Source organism: Zootoca vivipara, chromosome 14 (assembly GCF_965207765.1).
Source record: "Zootoca vivipara chromosome 14, rZooViv2.hap1.1, whole genome shotgun sequence".
NCBI lineage: Eukaryota > Metazoa > Chordata > Lepidosauria > Squamata > Lacertidae > Zootoca > Zootoca vivipara.
In genome coordinates, this window is record NC_142597.1 from 24,918,711 (window position 1) to 24,938,207 (window position 19,497).

The following is a 19,497-nucleotide window of genomic DNA, read 5'->3' on the forward strand; positions in this document are numbered from 1 at the left end:
TTTGGGGCAGGGGCCTGGTAGGAATTTTTCCACTTGGCTGATTGGCTGGTGCCACTTGGTTTTCGCCTACTGCGTAGCAATTCGTCACAACTTGTAAGGTTGCGGTTAGGCATTGGTTAAATAAATTGGTTGGTGGAGGGGTCAGGATTGGCTGTGCCTGACCCTCCAATGGTTGCTGTAAGGGAAATGGTTGGCCGTACCTGACCGTACAATGCTGCTGCTGTGGGGAATTCCATTAAAGGAATTCAGGGGCTCGCCATGCTTTCGTCCGTACCCCCTAGAAGGGTCTAGGGCCACGGAAGAGCCCCTGGGAGCAGTTGAGGAGAGTAGAGTCTCAGACTCCCGTCTCCATTCTCTCCTCAATTTGTTTTCCTCACCGTGACTTCCGCAGGCGGGTGGAAGTCAGATAGTCATAACCAATGCCTAAGCAACCACTCACATTTTGTATTTTAAATAAAGTTGTGGCCAAAATTATGCCAAAAACCTTAAACTTAAATTTCTGTGTGAAGTGTGAATTATTGGGGGGGGGCGTGTTTTGGGGACCTCTACACGCAACAGACCCAGGTGGCGCTGTGGTTAAACCACTTGCTAATCAGAAGGTCGGCAGTTCGAATCCCTGTGACGGGGTGAGCTCCCGTTGCTCGGTCCCAGCTCCTGCCAACCTAGCAGTTTGAAAGCACGTCAAAAATGCAAGTAGATAAATAGGAACCACTACAGCGGGAAGGTAAACGGCGTTTCCATGTGCTGCTCTGGTTTGCCAGAAGCGGCTTTGTCATGCTGGCCACATGACCTGGAAGCTATACGCCGGCTCCCTCGGCCAATAATGCGAGATGAGCATGCAACCCCAGAGTCGGTCATGACTGGACCTAATGGTCAGGGGTCCCTTTACCTTTTTTACACGCAACAGATTTCAGTTTAATCTATAATGAAATTCCCTCTCTATTCTCTGTGTTGTTGTTTTTAATTTTACAAACTGAGTAACTCTGCCCCTCTATCGTTAGAGAAATGAATTATCTTTTCAACACTGGATTTGATGTCCAGCTGGTTAGATATTCTGCATATATGTGGGGGGGGGAGTATTAGCTTTACCTTTTCACCTCACTTGCAACTCATATTATACTAACTGCCACCATGTATTGCTGGTATTGATTTTTCCCAAGCAAGAATCAAAAGTGGCCACAAGTTACATGTGCAACATTGGCATAATCATAAAAGAAACCAGCAAGCTAGCTAATTAAATAGAAAGGAACAATTACTAAGTGGGACTATATGTTCAGAATGCCAAAGTTCAGGGAGGAAGGTTTTGTGTGTGACACACAGCCCTATTTAAACCTGCCTGTATGGGTTTAATTGAGGGTAGGTGTGGTCCAGCAATGCGGTAAGTGATTTGAATACTTGCATTGAGCTGCTTTGGGGGTATTATTAATATTATTATTACATTTCTTTACTGTAAAAATACTTGGGTTTAGATCATGCTTAGGTATTGTTGTCATTTTTAGAATTCTATACTGCTTTTCAATGAAATTTCAAAGCAGCGTACCCTGTTAGAAAAAAATACAATAATAAGAGCAAAAATAAAATAAAATCAAACTTCAGAGGTAAAAAATAATGAGCATTTGAAAGTTTGTGGGTTTGTTTGTTTTAAGTAGTAGTGGCTCATCTTATGGGTCTACCTGGGAGTAAGTCCCTTTGAATTTGATGGAGCTTGCATCTGAGTAGACATGCAAAAGTTTGCATTGTGAATGTATCTTTGGAAGGGCAGTCGAGAGGGGGCTTCACATGCCTCTCATTGGAAAACCTTTGAAAGGGTTGGAGCTATAGCAAATGAAGAAACATGGTTGTCATTAAAATATGCAATTTGCACCAGGGCCTGATCTTAAATGTGAGGTGTGATGAATGGAGGGCATATTCCATTATTATTTGAACTTCAGAAGCTAGTGGGGCAGTCACTTAGGCATTGTCCCCACCAAAAGAGAGGATAGATTTGCAGATCTGCAAATATAGAAATGGCAGGGCTGTATCCAACTAACTTCTATCCATTGAAATGGATGAACCCAATTCATGTCCATTGGTTTATTGGGTTTCATCTGAGCCGAACATGGTTGGATGCAACCTGATTATTATAATTTAAACAGAAATACATAGAGGGAAGGACTGTGACACACAGGTGATCTGGGAGCTTAACCATTAAGGGGCAACTTCACAGACCCTCCTCCTGCTCCTCTCTCTTCTTATGGTTCTTTATCTTAAAATTGGACTTTCCTTCATAAAGTAGGGCATGTGGGTCACCCTAGAAGCTGATGATTTAGTCCTGTGAAAAACAACCAGTTTTAAATCGTGCTTCCAAATGACTAATTGGAGTTTCTTGGGAACATAAGTCACTATGGTTACTAGCTGGACCTGCCCATCAAAATGAAAGATCTCCTCTCCCCTTGAACTCTAGTCAGAATGGTTTTATTTCTCAGCAGGAAAACACACATACAGCCATATTTTTGGGCAGCCATGGCCACAGAGCCACTTGGAAGATTAGGGGGTCTGACTCGAGGTGCCTTGTTTATGGTGTGATCCAGTTCAGATGCATTAGACTCATTCTTGAATCGGCTCATAATTCAGCTGACACACAGATCCAATACGCATATACCTGAACTAAATAATGGAACATATGGGGCAGCGTATATATTTGTGATATTACAACACTATTTATATAACACTTAGCATACTAAAGAGAATAGGTGCTAAACATAAACAAAACAGAATGGAAGATACAGCTTGATAAATTAGGACCTGAATTTACTAAAACAATGTGGGATTTGGATGTGGATGAAATCTCATGCCGAGTGAATATTTTGCCCACTCCAATAAAGGTTTTGTTGTGTTGAGCTCAATGGGATTGTGTCTGACTATGGCACTCCAAGGCTGGCTTTGTCTTCCAGTGAGTGAGGGTAGATTAAGACTGCAGTGTTAGGGAAGCTTGATAGGAAACTAATCCTATTCATAGGCAGGCTACTGGTACCAACAAATCCTTTCTAGGGGCTACGGTAATGCCCTACTACTGGCACATGACATAAGCTGCTTCCTTTAAATTGCTATATCTTTGATACAAGGGCTGGTGTCTTTGAGCAATAGGTTTCTGAGATAAAAGTAAGTTTTGAATTCTGAACTGAATTTCCCATTGTTGAACACAGAAAGTCAAGTTCAAGTCTCCCCTTCCTCACCATATGGACATGACTGGAACCTCACCCACTTTTTGGAAAATGTCATTGGGCTCAGGCCATAAATATCGATTTCAGAGTGCAAAGAGCAGTAAGCATACTTAGGGAGCCATCCAAACCTGAGATCCACTGGGATGAGTGGTGGATCTCTGGCTGAGCCTGGGTTCAGTGGGAACTAAGCTGGCAGATGTCCCTTTTCATGGCTCAGCCAGTGATACACTGGTGCAAGTTTTCCATCTTGACTCAGCTAAAGCCAACTGAGCCAAGACCAGGGTAAGTCCTGAAAGGGGTCTGTTCTGGGAGTATATCAGGCCATGGCAGGGGGACACTTGCCCCTATTCCACTCCCTGTTCATGCTTAGTCACATAACTAGCAACCCAGTGGAGGTTAAACTGGTAAAAAGTGGTGCAAGTCAAAACCCTGATTGAAGGCTTGTTCCCCCTCTACCATGATCAGGCTTGGTCAGCCAGCAGTAGTCCTGCTCTTGAACAGATTTTGGAATGGGGTAAATTTCACTGGCCTTATCTACTACTGGTTTCCTGTAGTTTGGATTGCTCTTTTCTGTGTGAAGTTCTTTATTATTGGGAGAAAGTCCCGCTGAATTCCAAGTGAGTGTGGGGTATGCAAGAGATTTTGGACAGAGCCCAAATCAAGAACTAAAGCAAGGCCACCTGGGACTTTTCTGATTCAGTGTTGTGTCTCTCAGAAGAGCCCAGAACTGAAAATGAGATTTCCAAAGTGTTTCAAATTGCCTTCTTCTTGTCCGTTATTTGAGCTTTGTTAGTTCTGCTTGTGCTGCTTTCTCAGAAAATGCTAGTTATTCAAGCCCTTCCACCTCTGGGCCATGCGCTCACTCAAATTGTCTTTGCACTTAGTTTATGTGATTTTTGGTGCTAATTGAGCAGAATATAAACCTGAAACTGTTGGGTTGTGGGGTGTTTTTGTTTTTGTTGTAACTCCCTAGTTCCTGCCCCCCGTCATCCTGGACGTTGGCAGGTTACTTTCCTGGGGCACTTCCACAAAACCACAGGGAGGGAAGCAATTTTATTTTTGTTCCCCTGCTCTCCCACCAACTTTAAATGTATCTAGCAGAAAGCCCTAGATCAATTGGTTTGCAATTTTGCAACCTTTTTACCTAGGGGGTACCTCTTTCATGTATGTTGTTTGCAGACAAGTTGCCCATAAGACAACCAGGTAGGGAATATTAAGTAAGGTCTCCCCACCCCATTGTAAAGGCTGCCCTTGCAGGAACAAAAGAAACAACCTACTGTAGCTATTCTTCTCAATTTTGGCAGGACTATACCCCTTGGAAGGGGCTATCGTGCTTGCAAATTTCATCCAATTCTGACAAAAAGTTGTACCCATCTTTTGATTCTCCCCTAAAGGTGAATGGGGAAAGGTACAAAAATTCTTTTTTTTTCCAAATTAGGTTTCTGATTCAGACCCCTGAACCTCTAATGAAGAAGAGTCAATCACCATCCAAGAGATTCTGCCCCACTGTTAAAGAGCTCTTACCATCAAAAAGTCATTCCTAATGTTTAGTCAGATTCATCTTTCTTTCGATTTGAATCCGTTGCTTGGGTCCTACCCTCTGGAGCAGCAGAGAATAAGATTATCCATAGCCTGGTATCAATCCTTGCAAACTAGCTATAGCTTTTCATAACTTTGTCCAACTTTATTTTTTGATAACTGCATGATCATCAAGCCAACGCCTTCCTGTTGTTACATGTGAAGTGCTATCCGCTAGTTCAGCCTTTTTCCGATGTGATGCCCCCACTTGTTTTGCTTTACAGCTCCCATCACCTGTGACCGTTGCTGGGTGAGGATGATAGGAATCATAGTCCAAAATATCTGGAGAGCACTATGTAGGGTTGCTAAAAAATTACCGACGTTTTCCTAATCTGTTTTCTTTTTCTTTTTTGTCAGAAGACCCTGAAGGGTTGTAAGTTGTTCCATAACTTGTTGCAGAAAGATCTCAAGCATGGGCAACAGGAATAGCAAGCGGTCCCGAGAAGTGACCCCCGTTATTCCAAGGTATACACTGACATCTCCTTCATTCAGTGCTTGTGCACGAAGACCCTGGCGTGCTTCCATGGGCACTAGAAAGAGCTTTTATCCCAACAGGACTAAGAAAGAAATGACTAAGCAATCTGGAGATGCCCCAGGTGCCCCAAAGTTTATACAAAGACTAAGGCATGCTTCCATGGGGAGTAGAATGAGCTATTGTCCCCAACAGGCTATGGAAGAGATTGGGCAGGATACATACCACCAAACTTGTTCATGGTTTACACCAAGATCACAGGATGCTTCCATGGGGACCAAAGAGAGCTGTACTTCCAAGGGGTCTATAAAAGGGACTGAGGATGTTGCAAGTGACCCACCTAGTTCAAAGTTTACACCAGGAGTGCAGGATGCTTCCATGCCAACTGGAAAAAGCTGTTCTCCCAAGAAGTCTATAGAAGTGACTGTGCAAGTTGAAAGTCGCCCACCTAATTCAAAGATTACCCAAGATACAGCATTGGCTTCCTCTGGTCTGCAAGACGTTGGAACTCAGGAACCAGCCAAAGAGCCTGCTGTGCAAACAGCTGATGTTAACCATCAGGGCACCATGACTATGGCAGATACCTGGAGCTTAGATGACCTGGAGCTAGAAATCCAAGCCATGCTCCATATACAGGTGCTGAGAGGGCTGCGCAACCAGAGGAAGAAGGTAAGGGCTGCAAAAGAAAGGAGAAGGTGGTCAAGGTGGTCAAAGAGACGAGGTGTCTTCCGCATCTCTGGGAGATACCGTCTCTCACCAATAATGGAGGAAGCCTCACTGTCTGAAGTGAAGAGAAATGGAGATGATGAGAAGAAAATGGAAAACCCGAAGAGCCAACCATTCATGAATGATTGTCCACCTGTCCTGGATGCCCCTCATGAAGACATGGATGCTCTACGTACTCAAGGCAACAGTCAGTGAACTCCAACCTACTGTAACAAGCACAGAAAAGATGGACTTCTATGCTATGGCATACAATACACTCAATGGTTCCAAACATTTAAAGAAACCTTCAGAAAGACTGATTGCTGGATAATGATGGCTAAGATGGAGGTTGGTGATAGGACAACTATATAGAGTGAATGAGATCCGGGCTCTTGCACAACAAGTGTGTGAGCCGTTGGGGAGTGGGGAAGAGAATACAGAAAACATATTGAATAAGAAATCTGGACATATCTGATTGCGCTAATGGGTTTATTTAGGGTTGAGTAGGTGACACCCTTACTGGGATTGCCTTATCCTCACTATATATGACACCATGTATTGCTTGCTTTATGTGGATTTTAAACTTGCTGGCCCATGGATGGTTCCCTTTTCCTTTCCCGATACTATGATTGTTGACACCAGGATCAATCTACCTGCAGACCCTCTGGCCCATCCTAGAATGCAAAGAGCCTGAAGTCAAGCTTCCAGCTGACGAGTCAACTGCTAACTCTTGCAGAACGCAACCTGTACCAGAAAACCTACTTACACCTGAGGTAGCTGGGAGAGCTGAAATTCCACGTAGGGGCAACAATCTATGCAGCAGAATATGCAGCACTCTGAGGACCTGCTCATTGTGCAGAACACTGAAAACAACTTTTGCCAGACTAAGAAGAATGACTAAGGCCTCCCAGGTTTCAAAGGCAGTAGAAAACCAGGATGCAGAAAAAGAACTCTCCAAAAGAGATGCCAAATGTCTTCTTACAAGCAGGACTGCTATTCCTTCTGCCAGTCAGTCTGCATTTATTCTGGAGGCAACTTGCTGATTTTGATGAAGTACAACATCTTCTTTTCATTCTGCTTGACTGTATCAGAGCTCATTCACTTTCTCATCTGATGCTAGATCTCCAGTTCTAAAACACAGTGCATGTGTGTGCATGCTTTCGGGCACCCAGGACTACTGCTAAGCATCAGAGACTTTCATTTTGATACACGTAGTTCATAACTCGTTTTGCTTGCAGCTCCTAACTGAGCACATTTCTGACCCTTCTTTCAGGTTTTCACATTCTTGCTGTAAACGCTCTTCCTTCAGCAGAACTGGATTACTTGTCTTCCTGATGCTCATTGAAGAGGGAACAGGAGACTTCTGCAGCACAAGGATCATGTGTGAAATATCCTTCTTCTTGGAGACTAACTATGGCAGGCCTTTCATTCCAGTCCCGAAAAACTGCAGCCTCAGAGGGGATAATGCTACCAGTGTATGCACAGAGCCCCAAAGTTCAGCAGACAAATCTGTTGCTTCTGATAGTTAACTACAACACAAGTTTCTTAACTAGACTTTGCCTTTGATGTATTACAACCTTCTCTAACCTGGAGCCCTTCAAATATACTGGACCACAAATCCCATCATCCCTCACCACTGGCTATTCTGCCTGGGGCTGATGGGAGTTGTAGCACAAACATCTGGAAGACACCACGTTTGAGAACACTGACCTATGCTATAATCTCTTCAACACTCTGTAGAGCAGGCATGGTGAACCTGTGGCCCTCTGGATGTTGGACAACAACTCCCATCACCCCTGACATTGCCCACACTGGCTGGGGCTGATGGGAGTTGAGGTCAAATATCTGGGGGATCAAAGGTCCCCCATCTCTGCTGCAGTGCCAGATCAAAAGTCATGCAAGAGCTATGCCCAGGTGATTTACCTGCATTTATGAGTTTGCAGTTTGGTGTGCGGGGAGGAGGGACGCCTACAGAAATCTTGTGGAGCAGGTGCTTTAATACAGTTGATGGGAAATGACTTAGACAATACTGAATTGAACTTTGTTGTTCTGACTTGGTAGATGAAACTGGACTATCTTTGTTTTTTTTAATCCTAACCATTTGGAAGGTGTAGCACCTCAGACAGCATCGGATGGAACAAATTGATCCCATGACTCCTAACTGACGTGTCCTAAAAAGCAAAGGCAGAGTAGGTTTCTTGCTAGAGAGAGAGAGAGGATGGAATTTATGATGGATAATACCTAGCATCTCTAGATGGGTTTATATCAACGATTGTAATCTTGCTTAGCTGGATGATTTTTTACAGTGTGTGCTTGTACTGTTCTTTTTAAATGTCAGATGTATGTAATCACTGACAGGTTGGAAACTGATGTCTTGTTTTTGAAAAATCTCTCAATAAAATCAATTTTACAAACGCTTTGCTTTGTGGACATTTCCCCCCACCCCCTACAGCATCAGCAGCACATAATACCACTGTGAGCATAGCTTCCAAAAGTTCTTTTGGAATCACTAAAAGGAGCAATGCTCTGAGCCATTACAACTGCTCTAGCTTTTAGATATAATGAATCCGAGGCAAAAACCTCTTGCCAAATGGCCATTCTGACTCCATGCTGATGTATTACTTTTAATCTCCCTTCTCATGCAAGTCAGGGGTGGGCAGCAGCGTTGGCCCAAAACACTTGATGGTAGTCCGCCCTCCATCCATCTACCAAAGCTGACTAGATTGACAGCTGAATCTTATTTCAACACTGGTGTCAGGGCACCACCTTCCACCTACCGGTATGTTCAGCCAGGATGTTGAACTCAGTTGGACTTCTCAATAGACACATGGAAGAGAGTGCTGTCAGTCTGCTATGTATGCACAACGCTTTGGATTCTTGATAGAGATACCTACAGAATTGCTAAATATTCCTGCCTGCACTTTATATCGCAGAGAAGCAAATGAGTGTGTATGTTGGAGTGGGAGAATTAAACTAAGGGCTCATCCAGATTGCCTTTTGTGCTGTGTTTCTAGGCACAAGTTTGGACTTTACAGCTCTACGTCTAAGCAGGGTTGTGTGCATGTGTGTGTGTGTGTGTGACCTGGCGCTTCCCCCGCGAAAACCCACATTTTACTGCTGAATCATTTGCAAACAGTAATCAGATTTTCCATGGTAGCCATATGCTCCAATTCAGTGACAAAATGCAGGTTTTCCCAAGGAAAGTGCCAGGACAAAAACAAACAAAAATCCATTCCAGACCTGTGTTCCAGACCTGTGCCTGGAAAGCGCAACACAAAAGGAAGTCCGGATGAGCTCTATATGGTGCTGAAACATTCTTGGCTGCAGGATTTGTTGGAAAGCACACACAGTTTTTCAAAGGAGATTTTGAGTGTTTACTAAAATAAAAAAGTCACCAGGAAACAGAGTAATGATATGGAACTGATTATCACAGGATAGTGGGGAGGTCATTTTGTGTAACTCCACTTCCCTATTTAAAGGAAGTCTGGGGGATTTGAAGAATAGAGTTGTCCATGCAGTTGTGTTCTCTTACTTGCAGTTTGGTAAGTGCTCTATTTCCCTCTCTTAAATCAGTGAGATTATTAGCAGAACTTTATTTTAATCTTCTTTTTACCAAAGAGGGGGACTGGAATATGGAGTTAGAAACTAAGTATATCTTAGCAGCATGATTGCATAGAGGAAAGCTCACACCTAAATTGGTTGCAACCCCTTGTATAGATTTCACATAAGAAGGACAATATGAACTCCAGTATGATGGTGGGGAACTAATCCTGGGACAACTCTCTCACTCTTCCCTTTTCGATGCAAACTCAGGAGTTTGACATTTGCCAGACATTTCCTAGTTTAGATTCAGGTAGGTAGCCGTGCACCGTGCATGAACACGAAAGCTTATACCCAGAACAAACTTGGTCTCTAAGGTGCTACTGGATAATTTTTTAATTTCCTAGTTTAGGGAGCTTTAGCTGTAAAAGGCAGGGATGGTTCTGGTGTTTGGGATCCTTGGGCATAACTCTCTCTCAAAGGACCCCCCCATCCCAGTGAATCCACCACATTCTTGGTAACTGTTGCTGCTCCTGTGTGTCACCATTGTTACCTAGGACTGGGGAAAATATCTGATTCAGTTTGTCCTTACAGAACAACTTTAGCTGTTTCCAACACAATATGTGAGATGAAATACAGCCATCCAGAATTTCCACACATCTAAATTTTGCAGTGGAGTTCTCTAGCCAAGTAATTTGCACAAAATCTGTACATGCTAGAGTGAAATATGCATTTAGCTGTGAAAAAACATGCAAAATGTGTTATATTAGGAGCAATCACACACACACACACACACACACACACACACACACACACACACACACTGTATATTGGGAGTGATTGCAAATAAAAATGTGTATAGTAGAAATTCGCACAATGCTGTTGAATTTTCATGAGGACTTTAAAATAGAAAATCACAAACTGATGTGGCAACATAGAGGACTGAACTCATTTTTTTTTCAAATGAGAAATGGAGAGAAACTGAAATAGACGTATTTACCCATCTTTACTGTTGCAGCCTTGGCTCACAACAGAACCTTCCCACCCACCCCAGGCCCCAACTTTCACTTTTCAACAGTTGCTTATATAAAAATCACAATCTGATATGGAAATGTAGAGAAATGAACTTAAGACTGAAATAATGAGAAAGTGTTCCCTGTTGCCCATCCCTATTGCTACTGCCCACTTGCTTGCAAGACAGACTCAATGAGCAAGCAGACCTTGACAAATATTTTTCCTCTTTGTCATCACTGCAATTGTTTGCTTGCTCGTTCCTTCTGGAGGAGGCAGGTGAACATGCAGGGTGTTGCTGTGGTGAAGTGGAAGAGCAGGTTCAAGGGGGGGTAGTCCTCTTTCTCCTTAAAGATATCCAGTGCTTGGGGAAATAACTTGGGTTACCTTTCCCCCTTGGCTTGGCAAAGAAGGCAGGACTGTTTCATTCAGTCCTAAAGGTAAAGGTAAAGGTACCCCTGACCATTAGGTCCAGTCACGGACAACTCTGGGGTTGCGGTGCTCATCTCGCTCTATAGGCTGAGGGAGCCAGTGTTTGTCTGCAGACAGCTTCCAGGTCATGTGGCCAGCATGACTAAGCCACTTCTGGCGAACCAGAGCAGAACACGGAAATGCCGTTTACCTTCCCGTCAGAGCGGTACCTATTTATCTACTTGCACTTGACATGTTTTCGAACTGCTAGGTGGGCAGGAACAGGGACCGAGCAACGGGAGCTCACCCCATGGGGGGGATTCGAACCGCCAACCTTCCAATCGGCAAACCCTAGGCTCTGTGGTTTAGACCACAGTGCTACCCGCATCCTATTCAGTCCTAAAGGCAGCCTTAATCCATAATTTTATTCCAAGGGACATGGGCTCTCCTTATGGTGTGACTCTCAGCACTCCAGAAGAGCATTACTGGGTTTTTTCAGATGCAATATAGTGCAAAATAGAAAAAGGAGGAAGAGCACTCTGCCCAGTGAACCCTATTTTCAGAGTATCAATCCTTTGTCTAATGAAACATCACCAACCATAGATAAGAACGACGTACTGATAGGTCTGCAGAAAGAGAAGAAAAATCTTTAGGGGGATAAAGTCCTAATGGGGGGTTTCCCTCCAAAAAAGGGGGGGAAATACCCAGCGCGACATGGGCTGAACATGCTTGGTGTCTACGAAATGATAGGCAACTGTTGAAATGAGAGGAAATGGAAGTATGGGGGAGAGGGAAAGTAGTATCCCCCAAAAGGGGTTCGGCTGGCTGGAACCTTGCATAGAGGAGCACTCCACACTACAACATTTTGTTGCAAGTTTCACTTGTTCTAATTCTCAACCGTGGATATGCTGGAATGGGTAGAGTGGGGAAACTAAACCTTCCACAATGACTGCTAACTTAGGGCTGCCAGCTAGAAGGATAAGAAAATAAAGCAAGTCAGCCTTGCCTCCTCCTGTGCCTTTAACAGCAATATTACAGAATGTGTAGAAATCTGCAGGTGTAAGTTTTTATGCAGTGTAATGATGAACATTATCACCTGTTGTGCTGCTTTCTGCCTATCAACCTGTTCTTAAAGGAGCAGCTATAGAGGCTGGCCAGAAGTGTTGCCATAACAAGTGTGAACTACTAACAGGGCAACTGGAAGAGAAATTAATGTGTATGGGGCAGAGCTGGGGGAGAAATTAAATTCAGTTTGCATTCAGAAGTGAACTTGCCTAATCCATACTTTCCAAAACATAATGCAAAGTGAAAGCCAGACATTCTTCAAAATTCACACACCTGCAAATTTTGCAATGCAATTCTCCATCCAAGTAATCTGTACTAAAAAAATCACATGCTGAAGCCTGCATATAAATGCATATATTAGGGGGAATTGTGCACAATTGCTAAAACTATCAGGTGCAGAAGTTCAAACTTACACCTTAGGAGAACTTTGCACCAAGATGCTGCTGAATTTTCATGAGTTTTTTTTTTTAAAAAAAAAAAAGCAATCACAGAATGGTGTGGAAATGTTGGGAGCTGAATTTAAGATTGGACAGAGAGCAGATAAAATGAGAGAAACTGATATTGACAGATTCACACATCGCTAGTCTAGGGTTCAAGGGGAGCCTGGACTGCTTAATTTTATTCTCACATAATTATCAGTCACTTTTGTAATCACTGAACATACAATTTTGCATGACTTGAATATTTTTTAAAAGAAATATTTTTATTAAAGATTTCTTGAATTACAAAGGTGTGTGCAGTGTCACTCATATTTTAACATGTATCATTTTTGCAAATCAGTTTCATTTGTTAAGACACTAAGAAGAAAGAGGGAAAACGAGGTAGATAGGGGTGGGAGGGTGGATGGATGGGGGTGAGAGTATCATAGAATCATAGAATCCTAGAGTTGGAAGAGACCACAAGGGCCATCCAGTCCAACCCCCTGCCAAGCAGGAAACACCATCAAAGCATTCTTGACATATGGCTGTCAAGCCTCTGCTTAAAGACGTCCAAAGAAGGAGACTCCACCACACTCCTTGATAGCAAATTTCACTGCCGAACAGCTCTGACTGTCAGGAAGTTCTTCCTAATGTTTAGGTGGAATCTTCTTTCTTGAAGTCTGAATCCATTGCTCCGTGTCCGCTTCTCTGGAGCAGCAGAAAACAATCTTTCTCCCTCCTCCATATGACATCCTTTCATATATTTGAACATATTTGAGTAGGTGACGATGTTTCTGTTTTGCTTAATATATGTAGAGCTTGGTGTCAGCTTTGCTTGTGTTGGTACTCCTTTATTCACTTGTGTTCTTTTGATGGTGAGAGAGATTTGGGTTGGCCAAGGGTGTAGTTGTTCATTTGTGATTGGCTATGATGGTCTTTGTTTTCATGTGTGAGTGGGGTGGGTGAGTATTTGAACTGCCCAAATGTACTTTCTGACTTTCCATTTCCCCAATGTAATTTTCTATTTTATGTCTGGCTACCCATTTGTTTTTGTTTTTACCCTGCAAACTGGCACTTGGGAGACAGCAAGTCTGGGATGTGAATGCTCACTTGGTGTCTTTGGGTGGAGAGTGTAACTTCAGGTCTTGCTTAATGTCTTGGTGGCAAATGAACTTTGCATTTCAGTGAATGAGCCAGGATGAAGCATGCAAATAACCCTGAATGTTCCAAACAGCCATTTTGGGTGTAATTCATCTGTACTGTACACTTGTGTATTATTAATATTAATATCAGTGGGGCTGATACTTAATTGTGAGACTTTTTGATTGGTTCTGCTTTAAGTCTCTAGATCAGTTGGCATAGACCATGCGTAAACAAAGGCACTTTATCGGGGTTGATCAATAAGTTTCTGATACTTGCTGCTTCTCTCCGCCACTGCATTAGTGTGCAACTCGTTGCAAAATACTAGTATTGCATCTCCTTTATATGCCCCCCACTTAAGTCTATTGTGATGTTTTCAGAGTAAATTAAGTTATTTTTCTCCTGCTGCTAGAAGGCCACTTACTCTTTTTCCTTTTTTTCCTTCGAGGCAGAAGACCTTTTTGTTCCTATCGTCTTCCCTGTAGTCAGTCAAAAGGATATGAGAAGCTGTTCCAGAACGCAGCAGAGTGACATCTTCACGCCAACATGGGCCACAGGCACAGCAAGTGGTCAGTTCATTCAAGAGAGAGAGAGTCTCCCATTCCAAATGAGAAGTACACAGCAGCAGCAATTCCTAGTTCACTTGATGCACCAAGATCACATGGTACTTTCATGTGTATCCGTGGCAGTGATTCTTCCATGGCAAGTACGGAGGAGACAAGGCAACTGATGGGTGCCAATATGGTTCCACAGGCAACTCAAGAAGAGGTGTTACCTGTTCAGCAGGAGGCTAAAGCCCAACCAGTTTCTGAGAGCCCTCAAAAGTACTTGAACCTGAAAAAGCCCCAGCTTACTGTAACGTTGGAGAAGGGCATTGGGGCATTTCAGCCCACCATAACAGGAGTGCATGAGGCAGAGCTTGCTAAACAGAGGCCACCACGTTTGGGAACTTATTTTCTTGTGACAGAGGAGATGCTATCTAAAGTAAGGGCCTTGGAAGACCAAGAGCCATTGGTTTTGACACCAAGCAGACAGGCTATGGAACAAATATCACAAGGTCCTCGTGGAAATGTCAAAAAGGTGGCAATGACCATGAAAACTATCTGGACTGTAGATCATGAGGATGCAGAAGTTCAAACCACAACAGAGCTGGAGGAGCATCCCCACTGCTGTGCACAAGGAAAACACCATGAAGAGGAAGATAATGAAGATGACAATGATGAAGATGAAGATGCTGCTGCTGACAGCAGTGGTCTGTTTACCACATACTTACATGCTACAAAGTGGACACGGTGAGGAACAAGGGACCTTAAGAAGGAAACCACTTAAGGACACTGGGCTGGAATGATAGAGGAATCCCCACTAAATTAACCATGGAAGGAGACTAAATGAAGCCCATATAATTCCCTAGTATGTCTAGGCTGCTGCAGAGAAGAAGGAGCCACAGATCTGAAACAGTGCAGAAATGCCAATCAACTTCAGTCTGCCATAACAACCACCCCTTTGCCATGCACGAAGAGTGTACATCTCCTCTGGAAATTTATTATCCAGAATTATTGGAGAGAGTTGAAGGGGAAATGCTGTCAGTGAACTGGGGAGGGGTTGGCTTAATAGGCCTACTGTTAACTAGTTGACTATAGCAGACTCTAGATATCTGCATATGTTGACCTAGTTAGCCTATAAAGTCAGACTTCTTCTATTTTTGCACAGATGAGGTGCTTTTTTTTAAAAAAAAGTACACTAATTGATCATATACTTGGTTTCATTTTTATGGGAAAAAATCACCTCTGCTTATTACTTCAGAACACACTTTTTAAATGTGTTGGCACAAAAGATAAAATTTCACTAGGCTGGGTGTTGAACATCTAGTTTAGTGGTGTAAACCTTGAACTTGATCTTTTAAAATATCTCTCAATAAACACTATTTTCAAAAAGCTTCCTGTTTTTTTCTACATTATGCTTCAAATGGTTTGGGATAAGTGTAGCATCAAAAAGCTCTTAAAGCCACATGGGTCAGGAAACTGAAAAGAGTGGTGCCCTGAGTAAAGGCACCTCTTTTCCTAGAAGAAAAGCACTGATAGCCAGGTACATTTTGGTTACATTTAAATACTGATTTCCAAAAATAGTTGTTTTTATATAGCTTTGAACACAGGGGCACCGTCAGTGAAAGCTAGCCACCTCTTTGATGTAGGACAGGGATGGGGAATACATTCCCCCCCAGATGTTAAAGGTAAAGGGACCCCTGACCATTAGGTCCAGTCGTGACCGACTCGGGGGTTGCGGTGCTCATCTCGTGTTATTGGCCGAGGGAGCCGGCGTACAGCTTTCAGGTCATGTGGCCAGCATGACTAAGCTGCTTCTGGCGAACCAGAGCAGCGCATGGAAACGCCATCCACCCTCCCGCTGTATTTATCTACTTGCACTTTGACGTGCTTTCGAACTGCTAGGTTGGCAGGAGCCGGGACCAAGCAATGGAAGCTCACCCCGTCGTAGAGATTCGAACCGCCGACCTTCTGATCGGCAAGCCCTAGGCTCAGTGGTTTAATCCACAGCGCCACCCGCGTCCCTCCTCCAGGTGTTACAGGACTCCAGTTCCATCAGCCACAGCCTTGATAGCCCCAAATGGTTTAGGGTGATGGCAGCAACATCTGGAGAAGCACAGGTTCCCCATTCCTGATGTAGGGTATCTGCTTCAGAGACTTATAAAACTGACATGCAACTAGATCTATCAGGCTGATGTGATAGGCAGCGGGAGTTAAAATGTCCATGTATTCTGTCTCCTTCCAAAGGTGTTCATCCTAATGAATTTGTCCTTTTTGTTTAAGCTAGTCACCTGTCAAAGTAATCTAGACAACATCACATCTACAGTGCTTGGAAACAGGATCAATGGTTTCCTTCAGTTAAAAGTGAAATTCTGTTGCTCTCAAGTGGAGAGCTGCATCCCCTCTCATTTCACTACTCATCTACATTGGCTTCCAATGACATGGATTTAATGACTGCATTTGAGGTGTTGGGCTTGGAAAGGCATCTTGATGGGGAACATGCTCTAGTCCCAGAACATTTTTTGCCTGAGACGCCAGAAGATGGTCCGAGTGATGTTGTGTGTCTGGTCCTATAATTGTAGTAAGTTCTTATTATGCTGGTCTTGCCTTTCTTCTTAGTGTGAGGCTTTAAAACAGCAGTGAAGAATCTGGAGCAGTCTAAAGTTTGTTAGACTCCCAACCCCCATCAGCCCCAGCCAATAAGGTCAATGGTCATGAATGATGTGAGTTGCTATCAAACAACATCTGGAAGATGACAGGTTCCCTATCCCTGACTTAAAAGATACACTAGAAACTTCCAGATTATCCAGACTGGCACCCTTAAATCCAGCAGATCAGGTCAAGGTTTATTCAATGAGAAAACTTCAAGTCCCAGCACTATTTTGGAAACCTAGAATTCCTCTGACAGTGCTTCCTAGGGAATTCAATGGAACTCGGAATGTCTGTTGAAGCAAAGGACCAGGCTACAATGTCCATTGCTTTGCATCAGTTTGGGTCATGCTAGTATTTTAGCAGTCATGCACATGCAATAGAATCTCTCATTCAGGGCCCTATGATATCAGAAACAATTCCGAGCAAGGCTTCCAATTTGGCTGCCCTTGATCTGTGGGAAGAGCTGCCCTGCTGAGATTTGACAGGCACTTGCTATTTGTACTTTCTGGAAACAACTGAAGGCATTTTTGTTTTTGACAGGCTTTTCCTGCTAGACAGCAGTGTGTGTGTGTGTTGGTTTGTTGGTTTGTCTTGGGTATTTATTTGTATTGTTTTTAACCCTTTTTTGGCTTTATTGTAGGATTGCAAATCACCCTGAGAACTTACGTGAAAGGAAATTAAATAATAATAATAATAATAATAATAATAATAATAATGTGGTCTAGCTCACCACTTACAAAACAGTTGACTAGCTCCCTAGGAACATTGTTGGGAAAATGAGGCACTGCTGGAAGTAATGAGCAGCATCAGCATCTAAAGATTTCCCCTGATAGTAATGAATATGGCCGACTGTTCCAGCTTCCCGTGCTGCCTTGCCAAAATCTGCATTGTCTTGACCAATGGAGAGAAGGCTGGCCCAATGGATTGTTTGTGTAGACAAATAAACACTTGGCAGGAGATCAGGCAATCCTGAATATTACCCGCACATTTTGCAGAGTTGCATGACACATAGCAGTGGGCAAAGGCAAGAGCTGGTCCAAATGATGAGTTTGAGAAAGTGCTCATTTGATTATGGCAATGCTAACTAGGTAGGGCTCCATTTCATTCTGAAATGGCAAAAGCCTGATTTTTCAGACTGCATTTGTTTGTTTTGTTTTTGTTTCGCTTTGCAGGTGTATTCTGTAATGTGTCATTTAAATAAGGATAGTGCATTAGTGGTGGTTTCAATCCTAAACCACCCACACCTCATTTCCCTTTATTATTTGCTTCGTGATGCTTCCCTAGTATTACCAAAACATCGCCATCTGGCATTAAGGTGCAACAAAGGCAGGATGAGAAACAGACAGGAACATTTGCGGTGTGGAAAGTTGCAGGCATTCAGCAGGAAGCTACAGGACATGTGCTGACTAGAACCCAAGCTGTATGTCCATCCTGAAACTTTTGCAGGTGCAAGCGGTATTGCAGGTGGAATCACATAAAACCAGCCCAACACCATCATGAGCACAAATAATCATGGATGCCCAATAAAATGGATGCCTGGAGGGGTCCTGGCATGATTTGATCAGTGATCAGCATTCCCCACAGATTCCCGCCCCCTCACCACTTAGCAGCCCTGGAAGACTGCTTTGAAGATTGGGGAAGTGGTCTCTAGGACAGGGTGGTTAACTCGTTTTCTCCCTTGTATTTTTCCTGATTGACGTGCACCACACAAAGCTGCTATTTGCACCAGAGGTGGAAAGTGTATCTGTCTGTTCCACCCATTGACCTAATAGCAGCATTGGGGGAGATTTAATTTGAGGGTAAATCTTAGGATGGTAATATTGGACAATATCTCTTGGAGGATATTCCCCAATCTTCAAAGTGGCCTCTGGGGGCTCCTATCTAGTTAAAAAACCAAACTGCAAGGGACCCTAATCCCCTGCATCACTTCTAATGGTTTTAGGCAACTTTCAGCAGCTCTTAAAGAAATAGGGACCCCTTTTTGTTGCAGAGAGAGCAAACATACACCTTTGATTCTATTCAGCACAACTGAACTTTGAGTTAATGAACTGATATTCCAGCCTTCCACAGTACTGAATTTATTCAGGCTATCCAGCTTGGAAGAGCCTATCGCCCTCCAGTCCCACGGGCAGAACATAAGAGGTTTCTCCTCACACTCAATTGTACTGCTCCATTCAATTATTGACCTCTTGTTCCCTATTATTGGCACATTTTTAGAATTATTCCAATATGCCAGAGAGCTTCAAAACCAATTAACCTCAGTATGTAATTCATCACAGTGCTGCTGCATAAATCAAATGGTTGTGTCAAGCAATTGGGGCCCAATGAGCCACACTCTACCTGGGAATCTCAGTATATAATATCAGGAAGGAACACTCATCAGGTGGAACTAATGTGTTGGAAGTTGGGGAAGATCTGGAGTGTGACCACCTAGTTCTGTTTAAGAAGAGACTGCAGTAGGTGCTGTTAATAATAGAGGGGGGTTGTAGAAGCTTGGGGTTGTTTCAGACTGGTTGACTTGTCTGAATATTGGTTTATTGTTGCTAGGTCTCTTGAAGGTTATGATCCTATGTACATTTGGTGGGGAGGAAGTCCCACTGACCTAAATAGTTCTTTCTTCTCAGTAATATGTGTGGGATTGGGGGATACTGTCAAACAGAAGTTTTCCTACTGTTGCCTTTGTGTCTCTATTATGCTGGTGAAGAGGGCTTCATTATATACTTTGCTTGCTATGATAATAGCTTTCTGTTCTACAGACT

At 43.3% G+C, this 19,497-nt stretch overlaps 2 protein-coding genes across 2 annotated transcripts; both read left to right on the top strand.

Annotated features, from left to right (window-relative positions):
* The first annotated feature begins 5,451 nt into the window (after window positions 1-5,451).
* Window positions 5,452-6,174, top strand: LOC148683537 (uncharacterized). Its single transcript, XM_088658189.1, has one exon. The coding sequence runs from the start codon at window positions 5,452-5,454 to the stop codon at window positions 6,172-6,174; it is 723 nt and encodes a 240-aa protein (XP_088514315.1).
* A 7,916-nt stretch (window positions 6,175-14,090) lies between these two features.
* On the top strand, window positions 14,091-14,840 carry LOC148683538 (uncharacterized). Its single transcript, XM_088658190.1, has one exon. The coding sequence runs from the start codon at window positions 14,091-14,093 to the stop codon at window positions 14,838-14,840; it is 750 nt and encodes a 249-aa protein (XP_088514316.1).
* The last annotated feature ends 4,657 nt before the right edge of the window (window positions 14,841-19,497 follow it).

Excerpts from the sequence above, each read along its gene's own strand:
- LOC148683537 (XM_088658189.1), top strand. The coding sequence starts at position 5,452 with ATGGAAGAGATTGGGCAGGATACATACCACCAAACTTGTTCATGGTTT.
- LOC148683538 (XM_088658190.1), top strand. The coding sequence starts at position 14,091 with ATGGGCCACAGGCACAGCAAGTGGTCAGTTCATTCAAGAGAGAGAGAG.